General features: G+C 37.2%; 1 protein-coding gene across 15 annotated transcripts in view; it reads left to right on the top strand.

The window, feature by feature from the left end:
* Positions 1-20479, top strand: part of NFIB (nuclear factor I B) — a 167242-nt gene that overhangs the window by 107858 nt on the left and 38905 nt on the right. For 14 of the 15 annotated variants that reach the window (XM_057406263.1, XM_057406262.1, XM_057406270.1 and 11 more), the window contains exons 4-6: positions 3169-3237; positions 5395-5515; positions 7261-7379. In XM_057406263.1, coding sequence (XP_057262246.1) covers positions 3169-3237; positions 5395-5515; positions 7261-7379 — 309 coding nt within the window. Of the gene's footprint in view, positions 1-3168; positions 3238-5394; positions 5516-7260; positions 7380-12509; positions 13216-20479 lie in introns of those variants that run through there. The other variant, XM_057406276.1, reaches the window with a different exon arrangement.

Below are 20479 nucleotides of genomic sequence, written 5' to 3'. Positions count from 1 at the left end.
ATTAGGGAATACTTAATAAAAAAAAAAACCACTAAAAGCTACACTGTATGGAATATTACCACATATTTTTTTGTTGCATGCAATGTGATAATGTGAATATGAATTTAACTCTTATTAAGTAGGGAGATCAGCTTCTCAAGGTAAAAGCCAGTTTCTCACACCATAAAGTCAGAATGTCGTATACTGTTATCCTGCTGTATACTGTCTTGCTGTTTATCATTTGTAGAGTGCCTATTTCTGCAACAAATTACAGTGGTTTAATGGCACAGAACATTTTCTTATTGCACAGCTGGGAGCCAAGAACAGTTCTGTAATACCCTCACCGTGGATTTTTTTCCTGACCAGTTGAGTTTCACTGGTGCTGGAACTGAACATACTGTGTTTATTTTTCTACACTCAGAAGCATCACTGGAATCCACCTTCCCTGTTAGAACCATCCAAGGCAGGGTGAAACCTGGGTGAAGGACAGTGATCCATCAGTCAACAATGCATCCTTTTGTGAGGAGCTGATAAGTAGTGGTACCACTCAAGGCAGAATTTTTCCCTGCTTCCATTTCATTATTACAAGAAGACAAATGCATTAGATCAGATTGATTTTTGTGTTATGTGGGTATTCTCAGTATTGCCAGTAACAAAAGCCTGACAGTTCATGAGAGAAGGCTGAAGATTAAACATCTGTGTCTGTGTGTACATATACATGTATCCATATGTGCTCTTACGTATAAAATCATACATGGGAACTTTCTATGAATATGAGCCTTGGGGCTTTTTCTTATTGTAATTATAGCTTGACCAGTCTACACTTGGTTGTATCTCTGAAGCTAGCCTAACTTGAATGAGGGAAGTTGTGCTTCAAAGTAGTGGTATTTAGATAATCAGCAGAGAAGTTCAGTCTTGTCGCATTACCAGCTCCAGAGCTGGCTCCATGTTTGTACCCTGGCTTCAAGCCACACATTGCTTGCAGGCCAGCTAAAACCAAGAAACCAAATTTTTCTTGGGAAATCTTCCTTCATGTACTACTGCAGATTTCTCCTGCTGGAGGAAATAGTCAGAGAAGGGAAAGATTGCTGTTGTCAGAGAAATTATTAGTGTTCATCCAGTTTGCCCATTCTTAGGTTAAAAAATGAAAACTGAGAAAGAAGTGAAAAAGAAACATTAACTCTATGCAATTTTTTATGGTGTGGGTACACCAAGTTATGTTAAATAAAGAAGAAATATTTGAGAAGCCATGCCATGTTTTCATCCACACAAATACATGGAGAAAAGATGCAAGAGAATGCAGAAGATGAAAGGCTGTTACTAGTTACAACTGCAGATGGGTAAGGTTGCAGAGATGCTGGCAAAATATATGTAAAGGACTATAGGAGAGGAAAAAGTAATGGGCATGGAAAGAAGCTGTTGAAAATTAGATGGAGAGTAATGTGAAGGGAAGTAAAGAAATAAGAGAAGGAGATCTGCAGAACTTCTAGTGGAAATGAACACATGCAGAGACATCCTGTGAAGTGATTTTGACTGGAAGATGAGAAGATGGTGGCATTGGCGTAACATTATTCAGGATGATTCCATGGGCCTGTGGTGCTTTGCATGCCCACTGCACTTGCTCCTGGATTGGCTTTTCAGTTGGGAAAGGCTGACATTCATGTATAGGTGTAACAGCATAACCCTCATAATAGAAATGTCAGGAAGTGTGCTCAGTTCCATGCACTCACATTGTTTCAGTTTAAATTGTTAGGTGCTCTGTTTATACCTGTGTTTATACCTGCACCTAGAAGATCAGAGGTGCTGCACAAGGTGGCTCTGTGGGCCTAGTAAAATTATTAGTAAGCAGTGAAAACTGCTCTTTTTACCTCTGCCCTCACTAACCCTGGAAAGTAAGTAGAGCTTTCTCCAGATGTACCAAGGACAGATCTCTCAAAGTGAAGTGTACTGCTTTTACAGTCACTTTTCTGATTATAATGGCAGTGTTTTCTTAAATTACTTGAAGATGAAAGCAGTAATTGCCTAAAGAAACCTAAAGAGAATAGTACTGAACCATTCTTTTCCAAATCAGTAAATATTCCAGAAGGTGCATTATTTGTTTGATTTTTTTTTGACATTTAGAGTGCTTTTACTCATTCAAGCATTTGAAACAGAAAATTGACAGTGTATTTTCAAAAGAAAAAAAAAATCAACTGTGTTCATTCAGAAAAGAGAGCAGAGAAAACACAGTAAGAAATTCATAGTGCATCATCTCACATTAAAGCAAATAAGAAAGTAATACTGTGGAGCAGAAATGTGCACCAAGTATAGATCTAAATATTTATGTTGGTAAATTATTCTCATTCCTACCTGGAAGGACTGTGATGTCATGCAATCCCAAATTTAGTCAGGTCAGCTTATGCAGTGATTATTGACATAAGACTTACACAGAAACCTGGCTTTCTCAGTTCCCTTTTTATAATGTTATCTAGTTACATTGCTAAGTCTTGATTATCAGCTATTGTTCACTGCAGTACTCCAATTTGTGCCTGAATTTCATGGTAGGATAACTATATCATATACATTTATCTTAGAATGAGCAAACAATACAAACCAAATAAGAGATAGTTTCTTTAACATAGGTTTCTAGATACATGATTCAGCATTCATACAAAAAAACCCCAACCACTGAAGAGCTCAGCTGTTTTGCCCAGTTCCTACTTTTGTGGGAAATAATAGTAAACTCCTCATCTGCCTCAGACATGGTGATTTGGTAATGGAGGTGGTAAAGCCACTATCAGCAGGGTAAGAGTTAAGTAAAAATCTGTTTAACAGAAATGTTTTTGCAAGGGCAGGACTGTTCTATGGTGCAATTAGCCCCACTGATACCATCCTTAGTTAAATACTAATGTAACAATTGAAGATACTGATAAAAGGCATTTGATTTTAGACATTTTCCGAATCGTTATATTGCCTGATAGTTTTCATGCACACATGAAAATTTTGCTTTTTCACATCTCTTCAAGATTTTTTGCTCCTCTCCCATAATTTCAGCTCTCATTAGATCGTGTGATTGCATTTCAGTGTACTTTGGGCTGTGTATTATAGTTCTGGGACTCTTGATAACGTTGTTACCTGGTGTGTAAGCCTGTCTGTAGTTACTTATTAATCTTCTTATTACACTGATTATGATATTGTGATTTTTTTCAGTGTACCTTGAGGATAGTTTTGTAAAATCTGGAGTCTTCAACGTGTCAGAACTTGTGAGGGTGTCCAGAAGTAAGTTATCATTTTCATGTAATCATTTACAAAGCCTGCTGTAATCAAGAAAAGTTATTTGTTTGTTTTGTTGTTTTTTGTTTTTTTTTTCTGGAAGTTTGTTTTTCTTCCCAAGATTTGAGATGCATAGAAAATGTCTATAACCATGCAGATTCATATCTTTGACCACAGTATCACAGTTCATCTCCCGCATGTTTTTAATAAAATAAACAGAAATCTTCTGTTGTCTTTTCAATATTTAAAGATCGAATCAATTTGTTATGTGTCCCACTGCACAGCTTAATGGACTGGTATGTCAGTAAAATTGCCATACGTAATAAAGCCTATTTGTCCGACTTCCTGCTTTTTAAGGTTCTCTTACACATCCTTGGATTTTGCCAAGTTATCAGATAATTTTTTGAGTCTGTTTTTAAATTTGTAGCTCTTAAAAAGAAAAATCACAGCATGGATATAAAGGATGGCTGGCTTAATTTATAATACGCTAGCGTTTCTTTTACTTGTAGTACTGGCTGTAATTGAGTTTTTAATTACATTTGCTTGTTTTGGCATCAGAAGTGTTATGCACATAAACATAAAAAAATAAAAAAAGGTAAAATACAAAAATAAAAGGTCAAGTGAAGCTTTTATTGCAGAAAGAAAACCCAGAATGCATGTGAATAAGATCTGTTTTGTTGACACCTAAGAATTTGCTGTAATAGGACATAAAGCCAGCACGTATTTTCATTTGACACTGCTTTCTGAACACTTCTTTTCTCTGTATCAACACTATTAAAGTATTTCTCTTAAGACATCATTAGGAAGTGAAGTAAAACCCAGCCCCAAACTTAAAAATTATAGTTAGAAGTGTCTGCAGTGATGATACCAACATTATAACAACAGAAAGATCCAGGGAAAAGATCCCTTTTCTGATGAGGTGAGAAAAAAAAACAGTAAAGCACAAGTTTCCAAAAGTGTCCAAATTTTGTACAGGAATTAATTCATGCCAGGTCAGGATGCTTGAAGAATTTAATTAACATAGTGAGGCTTAAGCTGAACGTGTGATTTAATTTGCTGTGATCAGAAATTAATATTCAACAACATTAAAATTATATTAAGTCCTTCAACAAAATTGCTGTCCTGCAGTGTTAGGACATATTCTATTTTGTACTTGCTGAAGATACATCTTTTCTGCTGTAGGAGGCTGAGGATGTATGAAATACAGCTTTATTTTAGTTGTCAGGTGGTTAAATACATTTTAAAGTATCAGGACATTCAGATTAAAACAGAATCAATATTTTAGTTATGTTATGAAATTGTACCTTCTGCAGCTATTACACACAATATACTTGTAATAATAAGCTTTAAAGAACGTGGTTTCTGTGGGATTTCTCACCATGAATTTGTTTAACCTCAAGCCGCAACAGAGTTGTACTTTTAACTGTCAGGAAAAACACAAGCCTTCAGATACATTACACAACATGCAATTATTCTTTTAAGTGCCAAAGGTAGTTAAAATGCAGAATGCACAGACACTGAACAAAGGTAAATACTCCACAATGTGTAACATATAATTTATTCTTGAAATACCAAGGTGTACGGTACACAGACTTTGTAAGGAGGTGAAGATAACATTGAGTGTATGTGTTTGTATATAGAAATACATATGCAGGGCAGTACCTGTGGCACTGGGTGAAAGAAAAAAGGAGACAGCAAAACATATTGATAGCACAGAAGACTATTGTTAATATAAAAGAGTTAACATTAAGGGAAAATGAGTTTATGTGTCTCCAAGTTTGTTCTTTCTATTTGTTCAAGTTCTTTAATGAATATTAGCTATCCTTACAAACCCTGCCTCACAGATTACAAAACTGCTTCTACAGGAGGCTGGACTTTGTGCTGACGTTTGTGTTACCTTTTTTATATTGATGATTCCAGGTTACCTATTATGCAAAAAATATATTATGTCTGCATAACTATTAAGGGATTTCTAGGACTGGGGAAGATACTTCATTTTTTTAGATATATAAACATTGATAGAACTTGTGCGTACTTGGTTTCTGAAAGAGGCAGGAAATTAGATAAAAGTAGTAACATCTTTATGTTTTTCCCAGTGTTAAAAATGAAAAGATGGCTAAAAAGAATAATGTATTTGACTTATTATGGTGATGTGTTTTTCAGCACCCATAACCCAGGGAACTGGAGTGAATTTCCCAATTGGAGAGCTTCCGAGCCAGCCATATTACCATGATATGAATTCGGGTGTAAATCTGCAGAGGTCCTTGTCCTCTCCACCAAGCAGGTAAAAATTTGAAATAAATCCTAAAGTGAATCCAGGTTTAATAGCCTAGGACAAGCAATTCACAAATACTGTCAACAACTAACTATTTTATGATTTTCCTCCGATTTTGTGAGTTAGGCTGCCTACGTATGTTACCATAATCTAAATACAAATATCTGTGTTTCAGATTTTGAAGCAGTGTCATTATTGCTTGTCATTGCTGTTGATATTGAAGTTGATAATATTTGTTAGGGTTTGAAGTGTTCACAGAATCATCTGCCAAGATAACAGCTATTCATCCTGAAACTGCTGCAGGAAGGTCGAGCAGCTGGGAACCTGCTGGCAGGGCTCAGTCACAGGGCAGTTGCACACACAAAGGCTGTCTTAGAGGGCTACCTCTTGGACCTCCATTTTGAAAGATATGTTGGGCAGATACTGCTTCCTATAGTAAAAGCATTAGAACATGTATATAAAGAAAAGATGTCTTCATCCATAGCATCACCCTAGCTCATGAAAGTATATTTCCTGCCTCACCCTTACAAGGGGCATTTCCTAGCACAGTAGGTACAATGAGAAGCATGTGGGGTAGTCACAGGCCCTCTATTTTTTCTCAAGGGTCTCCATGTGCCTGTTACAGGCAGTTTGATCCAAGGAACCTCCTTCTTCCTTGCTTTGACATGCTCACTTCTCCCATCTCTAAAAGAGGCAACATTCCCTCCCTCAGAAGCAGTTGGTGGGCCACAGAGATGGAGAACCTGCTGTGCCTTCCTTCTGACTCCCAAATCATGTACAGTCATGCCCCTAGGGCCCCTTGGTTTTCTGAAACCGTCCGACGTACCATGAAATCGTGAGCACTGTAGGACCTCACATTAACCCATGTTTCTCCAACCCAGTGAGTCAGGAAATATCTGCACAGTGGTATAGGGTCTAACAGTCTGCTAGGGACTAGGGTGTTTTTCTGCTAGTGTCTGGTGCTTCTGAGTTATTTTGCTCATATACCCTATTTCGTTCCACTATATTTTCAGCTTGGCATTTCACCTGCTACATTTTAGAAATGCATGAGTTAATTCTCACAGTGTTGTCCTAACAACAGTAATAACAATAATACCACCACCACCATTAAAACCTTCACACTGGTTTTCTATGGCAGCCAGCATAACAGCTTCAGTATATATTGTTAAAAAGAAGCTTCCACTCCCTCCACGGCATTGAAGTGTCCACTGATTTTATATAGCGGACTTGAAATATGGGCCTTTTTTTCTTTTTTTTTTTTTTTAATTAAAATATTCTGAAATGAAAAGTCTTTGAAAAGCTTAGAATTTTGACTGCTGAAATACAGTAAACTACATTTTTTTCTTATCAACATGTTCAGAAAAGTTCCTGGTTTGCCTTTATCAGTCATGGTTTTCCAGTGCTTTTGTGGTTTCTGCTAGTGTTCAACACTCTCATGACACAACCTTTCACTGGTACATTACAGGAACTGGTTTCTCATTTGTTCAGCCAAATGCTGGTAGACTTTTATGTTACCCATTCATGCCATCTTTGAAATATTAAATCATGTGGAAAATGCAAGCACATGCCTGCATTACATATTATTAAATAACATCATCTAAGTTAATGTAGGCTTTACTCTCCACTTTCTTTGTGCTTTGCATATTTGAATTACTTTCTATTTTACTTTCTATTGAAATATTTCTTGTAATCAAAGCAGTCTATATTCCATTAGTAGCTGTGTATCATATTCATTGCCAAATCTCACATTACAGCAAAAGACCCAAAACTATCTCCATAGATGAAAATATGGAGCCAAGCCCGACAGGAGACTTTTATCCTTCTCCAAATTCACCAGCTGCGGGGAGTCGGACATGGCATGAAAGAGATCAAGGTGAGTAACATGGGACTATTTTGCCTCCAAGTATATTATTCAAATATACATCACTGCATCTGCGCTTTCATTACGACAATAAAATGATGGCATTTTAGAGAAATCATTTTTCTGTCTCAAATATGTATTTGCTGGTTTCATAAATGTAGTTATAACCAGCAGTCAACAGGACATGGTATAAACAACCACATAATAATTTTTCCATCTGGTCACTTATCAATAGTTTGAAAAGATGTGTGCAAGTGAGGTACTTGATACTGTGAATGCTGTGATGATCTCAGCAGGATTTTGAGTGCAGTGGTTTCAAGTAAAAAGCAAAATATCTATATGGTGGTTGGGTCAACATGCGTTTACTCAGTTCTTGTTTATCCATGACAGAATGCTGTATGTGCATTTAGTCCAGACATTGTGACACGGAAAGGTCCAATAGGCTCTTTTCTGAAGAGCCCACACGTAGCTCTGTGGGACTACATCCACATGCTAAAGGGTGTTGTTGTGGTTTGGATTATCAGAAGGTAGGAATATGTTTGTGTGGAGAATAGAGTTATGGCTGTCAAAACAGTAAAATTAATTCTCATAACTTTCCCTCATGTAATCTTAATGCTTTAAAAACCTAGATACCAGCATGGTCTTTTCCCTCACCTTTGTGATGTGAATATGCTTACATGTATTTGAGCACTGTTGGTTAATGGATCCTGTGGCTGACGTGCTGCAGCTATCTGGGGAGTCTGGGAAATGTACAGCAAAGTATGTAGAAGCGAAACAGAGAAAAAGACATGCCATTGCTTCCTTTGCTAATCATCCAGTGTTTGCACTCCTTTTCACTGTCCACTGCTCATCATTGCTTTCAGTTCTTCAGTGACCAACTGACCCTTTGGCCTTAGCTCATATTTAGATTGGTTTAGTCCTTTTTTTCCTTCCTTTTTCTTTTGCCTGCTGATTTTTTTCTTTCGTTCATGTGTGCAAGGTAGCATGTGCTGGGTATTTAATTTAACTACCTTTTATTTTCAATTTTTTTTACGATTGGTCTCCTTTTAATCTTCTGCTTATGGTTGGCCTGTGTTCTCATCATTAGGCTATTCCTCTCACACAACGTTACTAGTCTTTCCTTCACTGTTTCTTTTGTGTTTTTGTTACGGAGGCCCTAATATTTTTTTGTTTCTGTCTGTTTGCATTGACTGTTGAATTTAAAATAAAAACCCAAACTTGCCTGTGGTTTTGCATACCCAAACTTACGAACAGCAAAATAGCAGTTCTAACAGCCAGAATCTTCCCGCTTGTGTGAAATATTTCACTCCATGACTCTTAACTGACACTTTATTAGGACTTTTCCTAAAAGACAGGCTTGTACCTCAATATTTGTGCTTTTCAAGTTAAGTATTTTTTGCAGCTGTGGGGAAAACAGCCCATAGTTCCTCTGTAAAGTGGTCACCACATGTCCCCACTTGTGAAATGAAGTCCCTTTGTTCTGAGTGAACTGTAGGAGCTGCAGAGCCCTGGCAGAGAGTTTATCTTTAAGACACTATGAGGGATCTCAGATCTCATTTTTCTGTCCTTAAGATGTTCTTCCATTTCTGCAGAGGGACAGATAGACCATTGTATGGTCTGAAAACCATTACACTGGGGGAAGCATAAGCTTTACTTTGGCTGCATTCACTTTCTGAGGTTACCCTGCTGCTGTGGAAACACTGTGAGGTAGTGGGCGCAGTGCTTGTCCTTTATACCTGGCCTCACTGGGAAGGGGTATTTGGCAGCTCCTGGCATATTTGTTCTGCTGCTAGTTTGTTAGATACTTATCTTCATATTAGCATGTATCTGTGGAAAGCTTGTTTTGGATACAGAAGTCTTACCAAGATAGGGTATTTGTGAAAACCTATGTTCTGTTTCCCTATGCCTGCAAACACAAAGATAATAGAAATAAAAGTTTGGAGTTGGTTTTCTATGCCAGAGAACTCAGTGGTACTAATTCCCTCTCAAGCATGGAGATTTGTGTGTCATATTAGGTTAGGCATAAATGAAAAAAAAGAAACCATCTGGGTTCACATTTGTGCTCATCCAGTGTCACCAGGGGATGTTCATGTAGTCCCAGTAGCCACTATTTTTCCATGCAGTTTCCAAAGGTCATCAGCACCAGAAATATGAATCATTTCACAGTATCCACAAATGAGAATGTGCAGAGGTATCATGTTTATTGTTAAGTAAACACTCACTTTCACTTTCAATCTGATGCAATTTTAACTTTTCTAAGAGAAAGAAAATCAGAAATAGGATTAATATTAAGATATGGCAATATTGATTTCAGTTTCATTGTTTTGAACCTGACAGAACAAGACTAACTTCTGACCTGTACTAGATCTAGTTTCTTCATCTGCATACCTAAGTTTACTGTATTTTTATACTTAATTTTTAATGTATTTTCATTGAAATAGAAATTTACATGGTTTTGAAAGATTCTGTTGTCATGAAGGCTTTTCGTGTCTTTATTTAGCTACATTTCTAAAGTAGCAAAAATGAGATGACAGTGGTAGTTTGGAACTGGTGATAGTCACAGTAAAACAATGATAGCTGAAACAGGTTGGAATAAAGTAGTTAAGAGTTTCATAGATGTCTAGGGGGCATTTCACCATTTTGATAGAATGAATTAGGTAAAAATTACTGGGTAACACAGAATGGTTTTGGTTGGAAGTGTCCTTAAAAATCATTTAGATCCAACCCCACCGCAACAGGCAGGCACACGTTCCACTAGACAGATTGCTCCAAGCACTGGCCAACCCATCCTTGGACACTGCCAGGGGTGGGGCATCCACAGCTTCTCTGGGCAACCTGTTCCAGTGCCTCACCACCCTCACAGTGAAGAACTTCTTCCTCATGTCTAGTCTAAATTTTCCTTCTTTCAGTTTAAAGCCATTCTCCCCCCTGTCCTATCACTACATGCCCTTGTAAAAAGTCCTTCTCCAGATTTCTCATCATCCCTCATTAGGCACTAGAAGCTGCTCTGAGGTCTCCCCTGAGCCTTCAGGCTGAGCAAGCCCAACTCTTTCAGCCTACCTTCAGGCTTTCACAGGAGAGGTGTTCCATCCCTCTGAGCATCTTTGTGGTCCTCCTCTGGACTCACTCTAGCAGCTCCTTCTTATGTTTGGGACTCCAGAACTGAACACGGTATTCCAGGTGGTGTCTCACAAAAAACAGATTAAAAATGTGAGAAATAAAAATTTGCAGTGGGGTGGTACAGGTTAGATCAAACTTTCACTGCTGTGGAAAATAAATATCATGTAGTTTAGTAGGTAAGCAGACATCAGGAAAGGAGTGATTTTCTATGAGTGACTCTGTTGTAATCCTCATAGCTTCTACAGCTTCTCTACTTTGCAAGCATGCATTATGAGGGGCAGGAACATGACTACAGGAGTACTTGTAGTTTAGCCAGGATCTGCATTTGCGAAACTAAGAAAAAGAAATCTAGCCCTGTTCCAACAAAATCTTCTGCACACGACACTTTCAGTTTTAAACCTCCAGACTTAGTCCTTGTGCTGTTATCTACCTTCTTCTTCTTGTACCACTTCCAAAACTTGACAAAATTTCCAGATGTTGTGTTTTATAGTCTATTTTAGTGGAGTTGGAAGATGTATGTAGTGAAGTTGGAAGATATTTAAATATATAATTCTGGGCAGAAATAAGTGAGTGTATCTGAAAAGTAGGAACTTTAGGTGGCATAAAGTTGGTCAAAACCAATCTATAAAGGGTTATAAGCAGTGGATTCATGATCCAGTGCTGTAGTATTGTTATGCATGTTACTGTTCTGATAGAAAAATATAAAACCCCCTCTAATTAACCAAAATTAGTATTATAAATAACTTTTATTAGTATTTATTGAAGTCAGATGATAAATCCTTATGGAAGAAAAGCCTGGAAGCTATGATGCTGCACTGAAGGTTTACTTCATTGACTTGCAAAAGTTTGTAACTACTCTAAAAATATATGTAACCAAAAGAGTATGTATAATAACTTAAAAACAGATTAAAAAAGATAGTACTGTGGATTTGCAGTGTTGTTTTTGAGTTTACATATATTCAGTCACTGTGGGAAGATTCTGTAGTTTGTGCCGTTACTTTTGCTATGTTAAAATACTTAAACTCTATTTGCATAACCAAACTAAAAGTCTATTTGCATGTATTTTTAAGCAGGTGTGAGGTCTTCCTGCAGAGCAAATAGGCAGGTTTATAACGACAAAGATTACTCCCAAACCTTCTTTCGACCATTAGCTTTCCAAGTAACTAATCATCCCCCCAAAATCCCAAATCCTAAGAAAGTGAAAAGACTGGTGCATTACTTAAAAATAGAGCCCTAAGATGACAATTAGCAGTTCAATTTTTGTGTTTGTTGCCAGACTCTGTGGAAGTTACTTGTTCTCTCTTGTACCTCAGTTTTTCCAGTTGAATGTTGTAATAATTTCAATAATATCTGTATCACATCTTACATTTCTACCAACTGGAAATATATTTAGATTTAAATAGTAGTTTGCTGTAAACCTCTTGCAGTCTTCCTTTTTCCAGATTGCTGTTACTGGATTCTTTATATTTTTCTCTATTAAAAAAACCTGTTTCTGCAGTAGTATAGTAATACTTCTTGAAACAGATGGAAGTTGCTCCATGAGTAAATTTGGTAGGTGTTTTAGAAATTTTGTACAGTAAAAAAAAAAAAAAATTATCTTTCCCATTTAGAAGAGAAAGCTATTAATAATATAATGAAAATAATGAGTAGCGCAGTGAATAAAAAATAGGGAGAATCTAGTAGGCTGAGAACTGTTGGAGAACATCTTGTTTTATTAACTGGTAAGTAAGTCAATACTTTTTCCTTAACTCATAAGGAATCAGGAATAACAGAGGAACAGATCACATTGTGGGAACCTATGGCTTCTTTTCTAAAGGCTAGCTTGACAAAGTGATTTAACATAATTGTATACTGTTTCAGTATTTGTCCTTGAGATCTGTTATAACACTGTGTATGTTATAAATAAATAAAATGCACGCTGGTCATGATAAAAGTGGAAAGATTCATGTGGATTTCTGTAGTAGTCAGGTGTCTGGAAATACTGAATGTCAATATACAATGAAGTGAATTTTAATTTTACAGTTTCTTCATCATGCTCACTCTCTTACACCTCACCCACCTCTGCCAACAGTCAAGAATCAAGATGCCAGCATACCATTAAAACTGAAACAGCTGGACCGCCTTCACCTGTTGATTGGCCAGCAGCTGTTGGACCCTCCACTTCTCAGGTCCCGACCCCCTTTGTTGGATACCCCTCATCTGGACACTTGTCCCCTTTTTCTCTCTCCCCACCCACTGGACATTCCTTCCCCATTGGGGTCCTTCCCGATGGCTCTTTCCTTCTTGGGCCTTCTTCTCATCAACTGTCAAAGATGGATGTTCTTATTTCTGAAGTGAGGGAACTAAAAGAGGAAGTAGTTAATGTGGTGCAGGAGTTGAGAACAGTAACAGATCACCTTGGCTTTTTGGTGGCCTGTGTGGGACAGAGTTCAGGAATTTTTCCAGCTCCCAGTGTTTCTTCTGAAGGGTAATGCTTTAGAAACTCATAGTCTCCATCTAACAGATGAATTCTTCTTGCAAAGTTTTACCTTGACGAACGTCTGTTAAATGCGTTTCTGTGTTTTTGACTCAGTCTGAGTTCTCAAAATCCTTGTATGTCAAAGCATGTTTTAAAGCAATATATGTCTTGTTAGTAACTTCTGTTACATCTGCCTTTGTATTTTCTAATATTTCAAAATACTCTTCAGTCAATGTATACACATATACACACACATATATATATATACACATATATCCATGCATACCTTATGGATCTATTTGAATTTTCTAACTAGTATAATGTGTGCACAGTAGTCAAATACTGCCACTTGGTAAGAATTTTTAACTTAATATTCATAAATTAAGGGGTACTTTTTATCAAGAATAACTTTTCAGAGTGTATTTCCAGAAATAATTCTTAGTCATGGCTTCTCTTAGCCCCTTGGCTACTAAAAGTGGCATCAAACAATAACAAACAATAGCATTAGAAAGGAAGAGTTGTCTAAAAGGCTGGAAGTTGAGTTCTCCTCTTTCTTCCTGTTTGCAGAACAAGCCATTGACAGTGTTCAGTGAATAGGCATCGTGCCTGCTCGTGAAAAATTGGCAGTTCTACCATGATAGTTAAATTTAAAATCAATAGTGAATTGGTTTACTTTTTGTTTCCATAGTGGCAATTTTACAAGAAAAACTCCTAGCACATAAAATAAGTTAAAGATTATTTCCATCAAGATTAAAATTGCTTTCTTATCTTTAGAAGTGGAAAGGCACTAGGTATAGAAAAATAGGGGAAGGAGCTTTCAAATGCTTATTTAATTAAAAAGGTAGAGAAAGAAGAAAAAAATTCATGAACATTATTAAAAACATTATCTTAAGTTGCTTGTACATCAAAATAATTTACATCCTCCATTACTGGGTGAGAATGATGTTACGTTCATATTGACTCAAAAAATAAAGCAACAGAGATTATATCTGATTTTCTGTGTTTAGAATAGCTTTAGACCAATTTTCAACTTGTTCATGATTATCTTCAAATATTCAGAGTAGCAGAAGAGGAAGTTTCTACTCTGGGCAGAGCAGACTTGTCCTTCAGCCCATGTACACTTCAGTTTCTGAATGAATGAAGAGTAATAAAATGTTTAGAAATAGAGACAGAAAGACAAATACAGTAGGAGATGCAGCAAGAAGCATTCAAAAAGGTTTGCTTTTTTGCGTTCCTGGAAATGGCTGTTATTTTCTCAATAAAGTAACTGTAAAAAAATCTCATTATAGGTTCTTTGTCTTTTATTTTGACTCGTATATTGTGGCAAGGCTTATTACTTAATGTTTTCCATGTGTGATTAGTGACTTGAATACACTAAGGGCTAGCATATGCCTCTCTTATGTACCTCAGTGAAAGATGTAAGTGCAAATGGATATTTGTCTTGTATGCATAGCACTTATTCTGTGGTGAGCTATATACTAGGCAACATCCTGTTACCTTGACAGTGATGCAAAATGTCTTATGATTGAAATCGGTGGTAAAATGCATGTCTTAATTCAAGATTTGGCTCAGGAGCTATTACACGTAATTGTCCTATTCCAGTGTTCCTAAATAAGAGATTTCGTTAGTATAATTGAAACTGATCAGCATCTATTAGAAATTGTAAGATAAGTATCATTCTATATGACCTGACCTATGTGGTGCAGAATATCATCAGTTCCAAAAGTATAGGTATATAGTACATCATGCATCATAGATGCCTGCTCTGACATTTTTCCCCAGTACATCTGTGGTACATCCATGAGATGGAAAAAATAAATTTAGCCCACATACTGTATTTTTTTTTAGGCACCTGTCCTTTTTGTCTTCATTGATAGATTCTTTGTTTCTGTGCTGTATATATAGATACATTTGAAAAGGTTCTTAATTACTCTTTTTCACTGTGTTCATATGAACTGTATCAAGCTTGGTCAGAGTAGTATATTTCAGTGTGAGTTAATGATTTTATCTCAGTTCAAAACCATTCCCTAGATGGATCTACAATTAATATAGAACATCTATTAAACCATCCTAAACTGTTACCAGTAGAGACTATAATAGTAATAAAAAGGAGATGCCATAACCTAAATGCTTCTAAATCAACAACTTCCCTTCATTTATTTTTCTCTCAAATGCCTCTTTTAATCTTACTGCATTAGAAACTGGGAATACTTTTCTGACTTTTGCAGTTAAGGTTGCAATATTGATTTCATTTTCTGGCCAAGGTCTTTGGATTCTCAGCATTAATGAGGTGTTATAGCTGGGCATTTTACCTTGTGTTTGGATGACCTTCTGTAGGATAATCTAATAAATGACTGAAATGTACTTAAAGTCTTTATAATTTGCTTGGCTTTTAATTAGATTTTCTCACAGTCTCCCAAAATGCTCACAGCTGTCTACTGGAATCACATCTCTTAACAATGATTCATAGATAACGAAATGGCCCAGTCTGTTTCTGAAGTGTAAAGTTAAATAAAAAGGTAGTCGAGTACCTAAAGTACACTGTAGCTGCTTAAGGGTTATTTATAACAGTTCAGAGTACCTGGGGGCCTCATACGTTTTTTTTAATGGCAGTATATATGTTTGTTGTAGTACATTCTTTGTAGCAGCAATACTGTGGTTTTGGTCTCATACTTTTTATCTCTGTTTCTTAAGGCAGCCTTATTACTTGGAGTGCCTGTTCCATGTTTAAAAGGTAGCTACCCCACTGAGCTCTGAGTTACTCCTAAGTACTTCCCATATGACATCTGATGGGCTGTGCAGGTACAGAGGTGCTTAGATAAACTGATTCTCAAGTTGTGGGAAGAAGGGAGGGAGGAGAGGCTGAATAGGGGAAACCTGTCACTCTTCCTGCTGGCCCCCTGGGTCACTGCAGGGCTGATGGAGACGTTCTCACCTCCCTCCAGCAGCAACAGTCCACCTCTCCATGGCCTCTGTGTGGTGGCACCTGTGTCTTGGGCATCTCCCACCTGGACAGTGCTTCTGGTATGAAGCACGTCAGGTTAGGAAGGCTGGAAAGCTTTATGCCATCTCATGCCGATTATGAACCTTTCCTGAGAGACTTATTGTTACTTTCTCGTGGGGAGTGGCAAGGTGGGTTTGAAGGATGAGAATGAAGAGTTGCTGCTGCCCACTATTCTTGCAGAATAACATGCCATAGTTTCAGCCTAATCTTAATGGGAATAGATGTAAATTTAAATAGGAATAATCTCTTCAGTAGGTGGTTACTACATGTCATATGACACTGTCAAACAACTGTTATGGGATTAGGGGTGTATGTCCTGTTTTACAGTTAAATGTTTTTTGAAATTACTTTAGGATATGGTTAGTTTTGCTATGTACATATTCAATATTAATGCTCCAATCTGACCATCATATCTTTCCTCTTCTCCTGTTTTATAAACTGCTTTTTGTTAAAACTGAAAAATTTGAAAAAAAGAGTTCTCAATTACCCTAACTTAAATAACCATGCATTAGAATTATACTTTTCAAAAGCTAGTGTATATAATTTTAACAGAAACTGTATGAGTTGTTTTGCTTTCTGATGATAAGAAGAAGGATAATCAGCAATGCAATGAAGAAATTCTGTTGTACAACTTTTTACAGTTAGTCACAGAGAGCAACAAAAAGCATCCTAGAACTTGTTTGTACAGACTTGCCTGGATTTTACAACCCCCCACTTCATCTTCACCTCCAGTATGGTGGGAAATATAAAGGCAGGTAAATACAATCCCTCTATGTTTTGTCGAAATCACTTTCTGTTGAGGAAAAAAGCCAAACATCGAAGTTAACACCTCCCTCAGAATGTAGCTGTTGGCAGTAACATACAGTATTCTGGAAGTTTGCATGTGGGAAAGGATGAGAAGAACGACATGTTTACTCCATCTAAAGGGTTTCTGACTCTCACATTTCACTTTGAAAGTTCTTGCATCACTTTCTTCTCTTTTATATACTAATGGTTATGGAGCAATGCAAAAGAAAATAGTGAAATTTATTGGAAAAGATTAGCAGAGAATGATCAAGGAAATAAGTAAGCCGTTACTGTAATAAATTTACTCTTGTTCTGCTGAATTGTAAGGTAGTATTTTGCTCACCAGCTTGCAGCACTGAAAATGGCATTGGGAGAAATTGTAATCTAGTTCCCCTGTTAGGATGTTCACTTTTGCTAGATGCAAAGCCTGATCTCTGCCTGATACTGAACAGAAATTCTAGCAAGATTTTCTCTATTCTAGGCATCAAGTATCTCAAACACCAGGCTGTTCAGGCACATTTTTCTCTCCTATATATTCACAAAAATATGCCACCATTTATTTTTTGTGAAGAAGATAAATGAATTAAAATGTTTTGATTTTCAGGATTGCTGGTTTTCCATCCAGCCAAGTCTTTAGGACAGATAGAGCAAAGCCTTTTTCTTACAAATGAGAGGTGTTGTGCTTTAGAGGCACACAGCTGTCAATGTTCAGTGTTAGGTGCCTTATTAAGACCTACAGCTGAGAAATACAGGATGCTTACATGGGTGAAGGAAATTGGACTGAACACATCTGAAAATTAGTTTGCTGGCTCTGCCTGTGCAGGGTGGCTCTGCTCATTCGTCACATGCAGAGGTGTAGAACAAAACTGTTTCTCCTGAGCACAGTGGTATTTGTCACAATTCATCATCATCATACAGCTATCCAATGTGAATTTAAAGTTTTACTTAAGTTTTCACATGTGCTTCACAGAAGCATACCCATCAGCTCTGTTAGAGGCAGTGGAAAGTGAGGCACAGAGGGATGTGATGTATGTAGTGTATCCTCCCACCAGGTTACACTAGGTTCTGTTTCTGGGAAAAGACCTGATTATTTAAAACTGTAACATGAAGATGCCTCTTACAGATTGCTGGTGGTGCTATGGCTCCATAGCTTTCCTGCTTTCACAGAGGTTATATATACAGTAAGCTGAATGTTGTTTTATCTTGGAGGTGAGGCTACACTAGTGACTTGTGAATGAATCTTTACAGATTGTTGTCTGCAGCAGCACACCTTGTAAAGATAAACTTGTTAAACTAAGTAATAAAAAACATACTAATAAGAAGAGGTAAATAACTGCATTAAAAGATTTAATATGTGTCTATAATTTCTTCTTACTCTGCTCATAAGCATGTCTCATGAGCAAGGAAGAGAAGCTGCCATGTTACGGTGGTGAGGAGGAAAGCAGATCAGGTGTCCAGAAGCAGGCAGGTGGATGTTTGAACTTGCCCTGGATCACTGCTCGATTCTAGCCAAGTTCTGCTAACAGGTGGCTTGCTGAGTGGTGTGCCAAGGTGACATTCATCCAGGGAGCTGCCTGGATGACAAGCTGCTTCAGGCTGAAGAAGAGGGTCTTTGCTTTGATAAGGAAATTGCCAAAACTCGTGTCTCATTAGTGTTTCCTAAGGTTCTTTGAAAGTGAACAACAGTTTAATTAAAGGCTGATGTAAACACATTTCTGCACACTTTCCCTGCAGCATTTTATCACATTAGAATTGATCAAAATTGTTGCCTTGGGCTGTCTTAAACAGCTATACATCTGGAGCACCATTTGTGCAAGCTGCTGATGAACAGGTTACATGCGCTATGCTTCACAGCAGCTCTTCTATCTTGCTATGTAGGCAGATGATCTAACTCTTTTTATTTGCATAAACCCTTTTTTCTTTTATGTGATGCTTTAAAATGTATATCATGCCACCTGTTTGGGTGCATGCATACTGTATCTGCACAGTAATATGAGAATACAGATACAGGCAAGAGTGTTCTGGAGCAGCACTGTGAATTTAAAGAAAAAACAAAGCCTTTTCCCACATTTGAAGAAAATTGTCAGCAGGAGAGGACACAGTGTCTGATCAACACTGACCTTCTGATAATTTCGTCTAAGTGCTTTTGGCATCTTTCTGCTTTTCATCTGTACTTAGCATTTTTTCCAGAAGATTTAAAATAAATAAAACTTAAAGCAGTTTTATTTTCATTCTCAAAGTAATAAGAATCGGAATCTCATTCCTGAAACTTTCACACAGACTTGAGAGCAAATGGCCTGTTTTTGTGACCTCTATTTGTCACTCATTACGTAATTATCAGTATACAACTAAGCTCTATGTAGCCTACTAGACTATTTCTCCTGATGTGGAAAAAGTAACATGTTTTAAAATGAGAAAAATGTGTGCTTTCTATTATATAGAAACTACTATTAAAATCGTATGAGGTCTCACTGCCACTTTAACACATTCTGCTTTATTTAAAGGCACTGTTTCTTGTGAGCAAAATTATAGGCAGTGAAAAAGTGTGTTGCATTTGTTTCCTTTTTTCCACTTTTTGGTTTTGTAACTGGTAGCTCTCCAAAGAAATGTAACTTGTGTGTTTTTCTGTTAACGCTCTAAGCCTAGTCTCTTGGGCAAGAAAGATACGGCTGCAGCCTTTCTTCCTAACGTATACAAATAGTTATTGTTCTGTCTCCCGTCGGCTGCATCTGTCATTTAGCAGTGACAGGAGCATGAATGCTCCGTTATGATGGCCACGCACACATGGGGAGAGGCGCGGAGGCTGTGGGGAGACGGGGCTATCTGAATTACTTCTCAATGCAAAGTGTGTTGTTTTAACAAAGAATCTGCTGCCTGTACTTCAGCCATTATTCTTTGCAGTTGCCTATGTTATGAATAACAAGACTTCTGAAAGTATTTAATTTTAGTGTGCTGCGTAATATATATTAAAGTTGCTGTTTAGGTGGGTTACAAGTATTTTATGGCAGGGATGAATTTTCTATTCCTGACTACCAGTTGCATTCGCCTTGAAAGTCTTCTATATGAGAAGCAAATTGCATTTGCTTCATAATTTATGCTGTCCATTTCCTACACACTAACTACAATTTTTACTTCCATAAAGTAGGAGCAGGAATAAGTTCCGCATTTTTAAAGCAAATGTGGGGGTTATCATACTCCCCAAACTCCTTTTGAGTAGATTCTTTTCCAATTAGTGATGCCACTGGTGGGTTAATGGATAATCTGATTACATTGCTCTTCATATAGCATACTTCTTTCGAGCAACTAAAATATTTTGAAAAACAAAACAACTTTTGCTTATTTAATGAAGTAAGAGTCACCAAACAAATTAAATCCCTGTTGCATTCCAAAAATCAGAGCTGCTGATGCCTGCAGACCTTCAGGAGGTAGCAGCTCTTTCTTTCATGAATTCTTTTGTTGAATATGAGCTTTACATAAGGAAAAGATTTCCCTTAGGGAGACTTAAGCACAGTATTTCTAGCTTGAAGTAAAGTTAAACTGTACATTCTCTCTTTTGTCATTGCCTATATGTGGTAGGGTCAACAAGCTATTTGGTCACTAATTAAGTTCTGTGACAACTGCTGAAGACCACAGTGCTGTAGTGGGAGGCTGTGTCCACAAGCTGTTAGACATACTTATCTTTTTCTTTCTTTTTTTTTCTTCAGCTGTAACACTGAAGTGTTTCTGCAGAAACAGACACTGTGC

The sequence above is a fragment of the Pezoporus wallicus genome, unplaced genomic scaffold, assembly GCF_028554395.1.
Source record: "Pezoporus wallicus isolate ANWC-B61680 ecotype Strahan unplaced genomic scaffold, APGP_CSIRO_Pwel_v1 contig_2132, whole genome shotgun sequence".
NCBI lineage: Eukaryota > Metazoa > Chordata > Aves > Psittaciformes > Psittacidae > Pezoporus > Pezoporus wallicus.
This window is presented reverse-complemented; position numbering and strand designations above follow the sequence as displayed.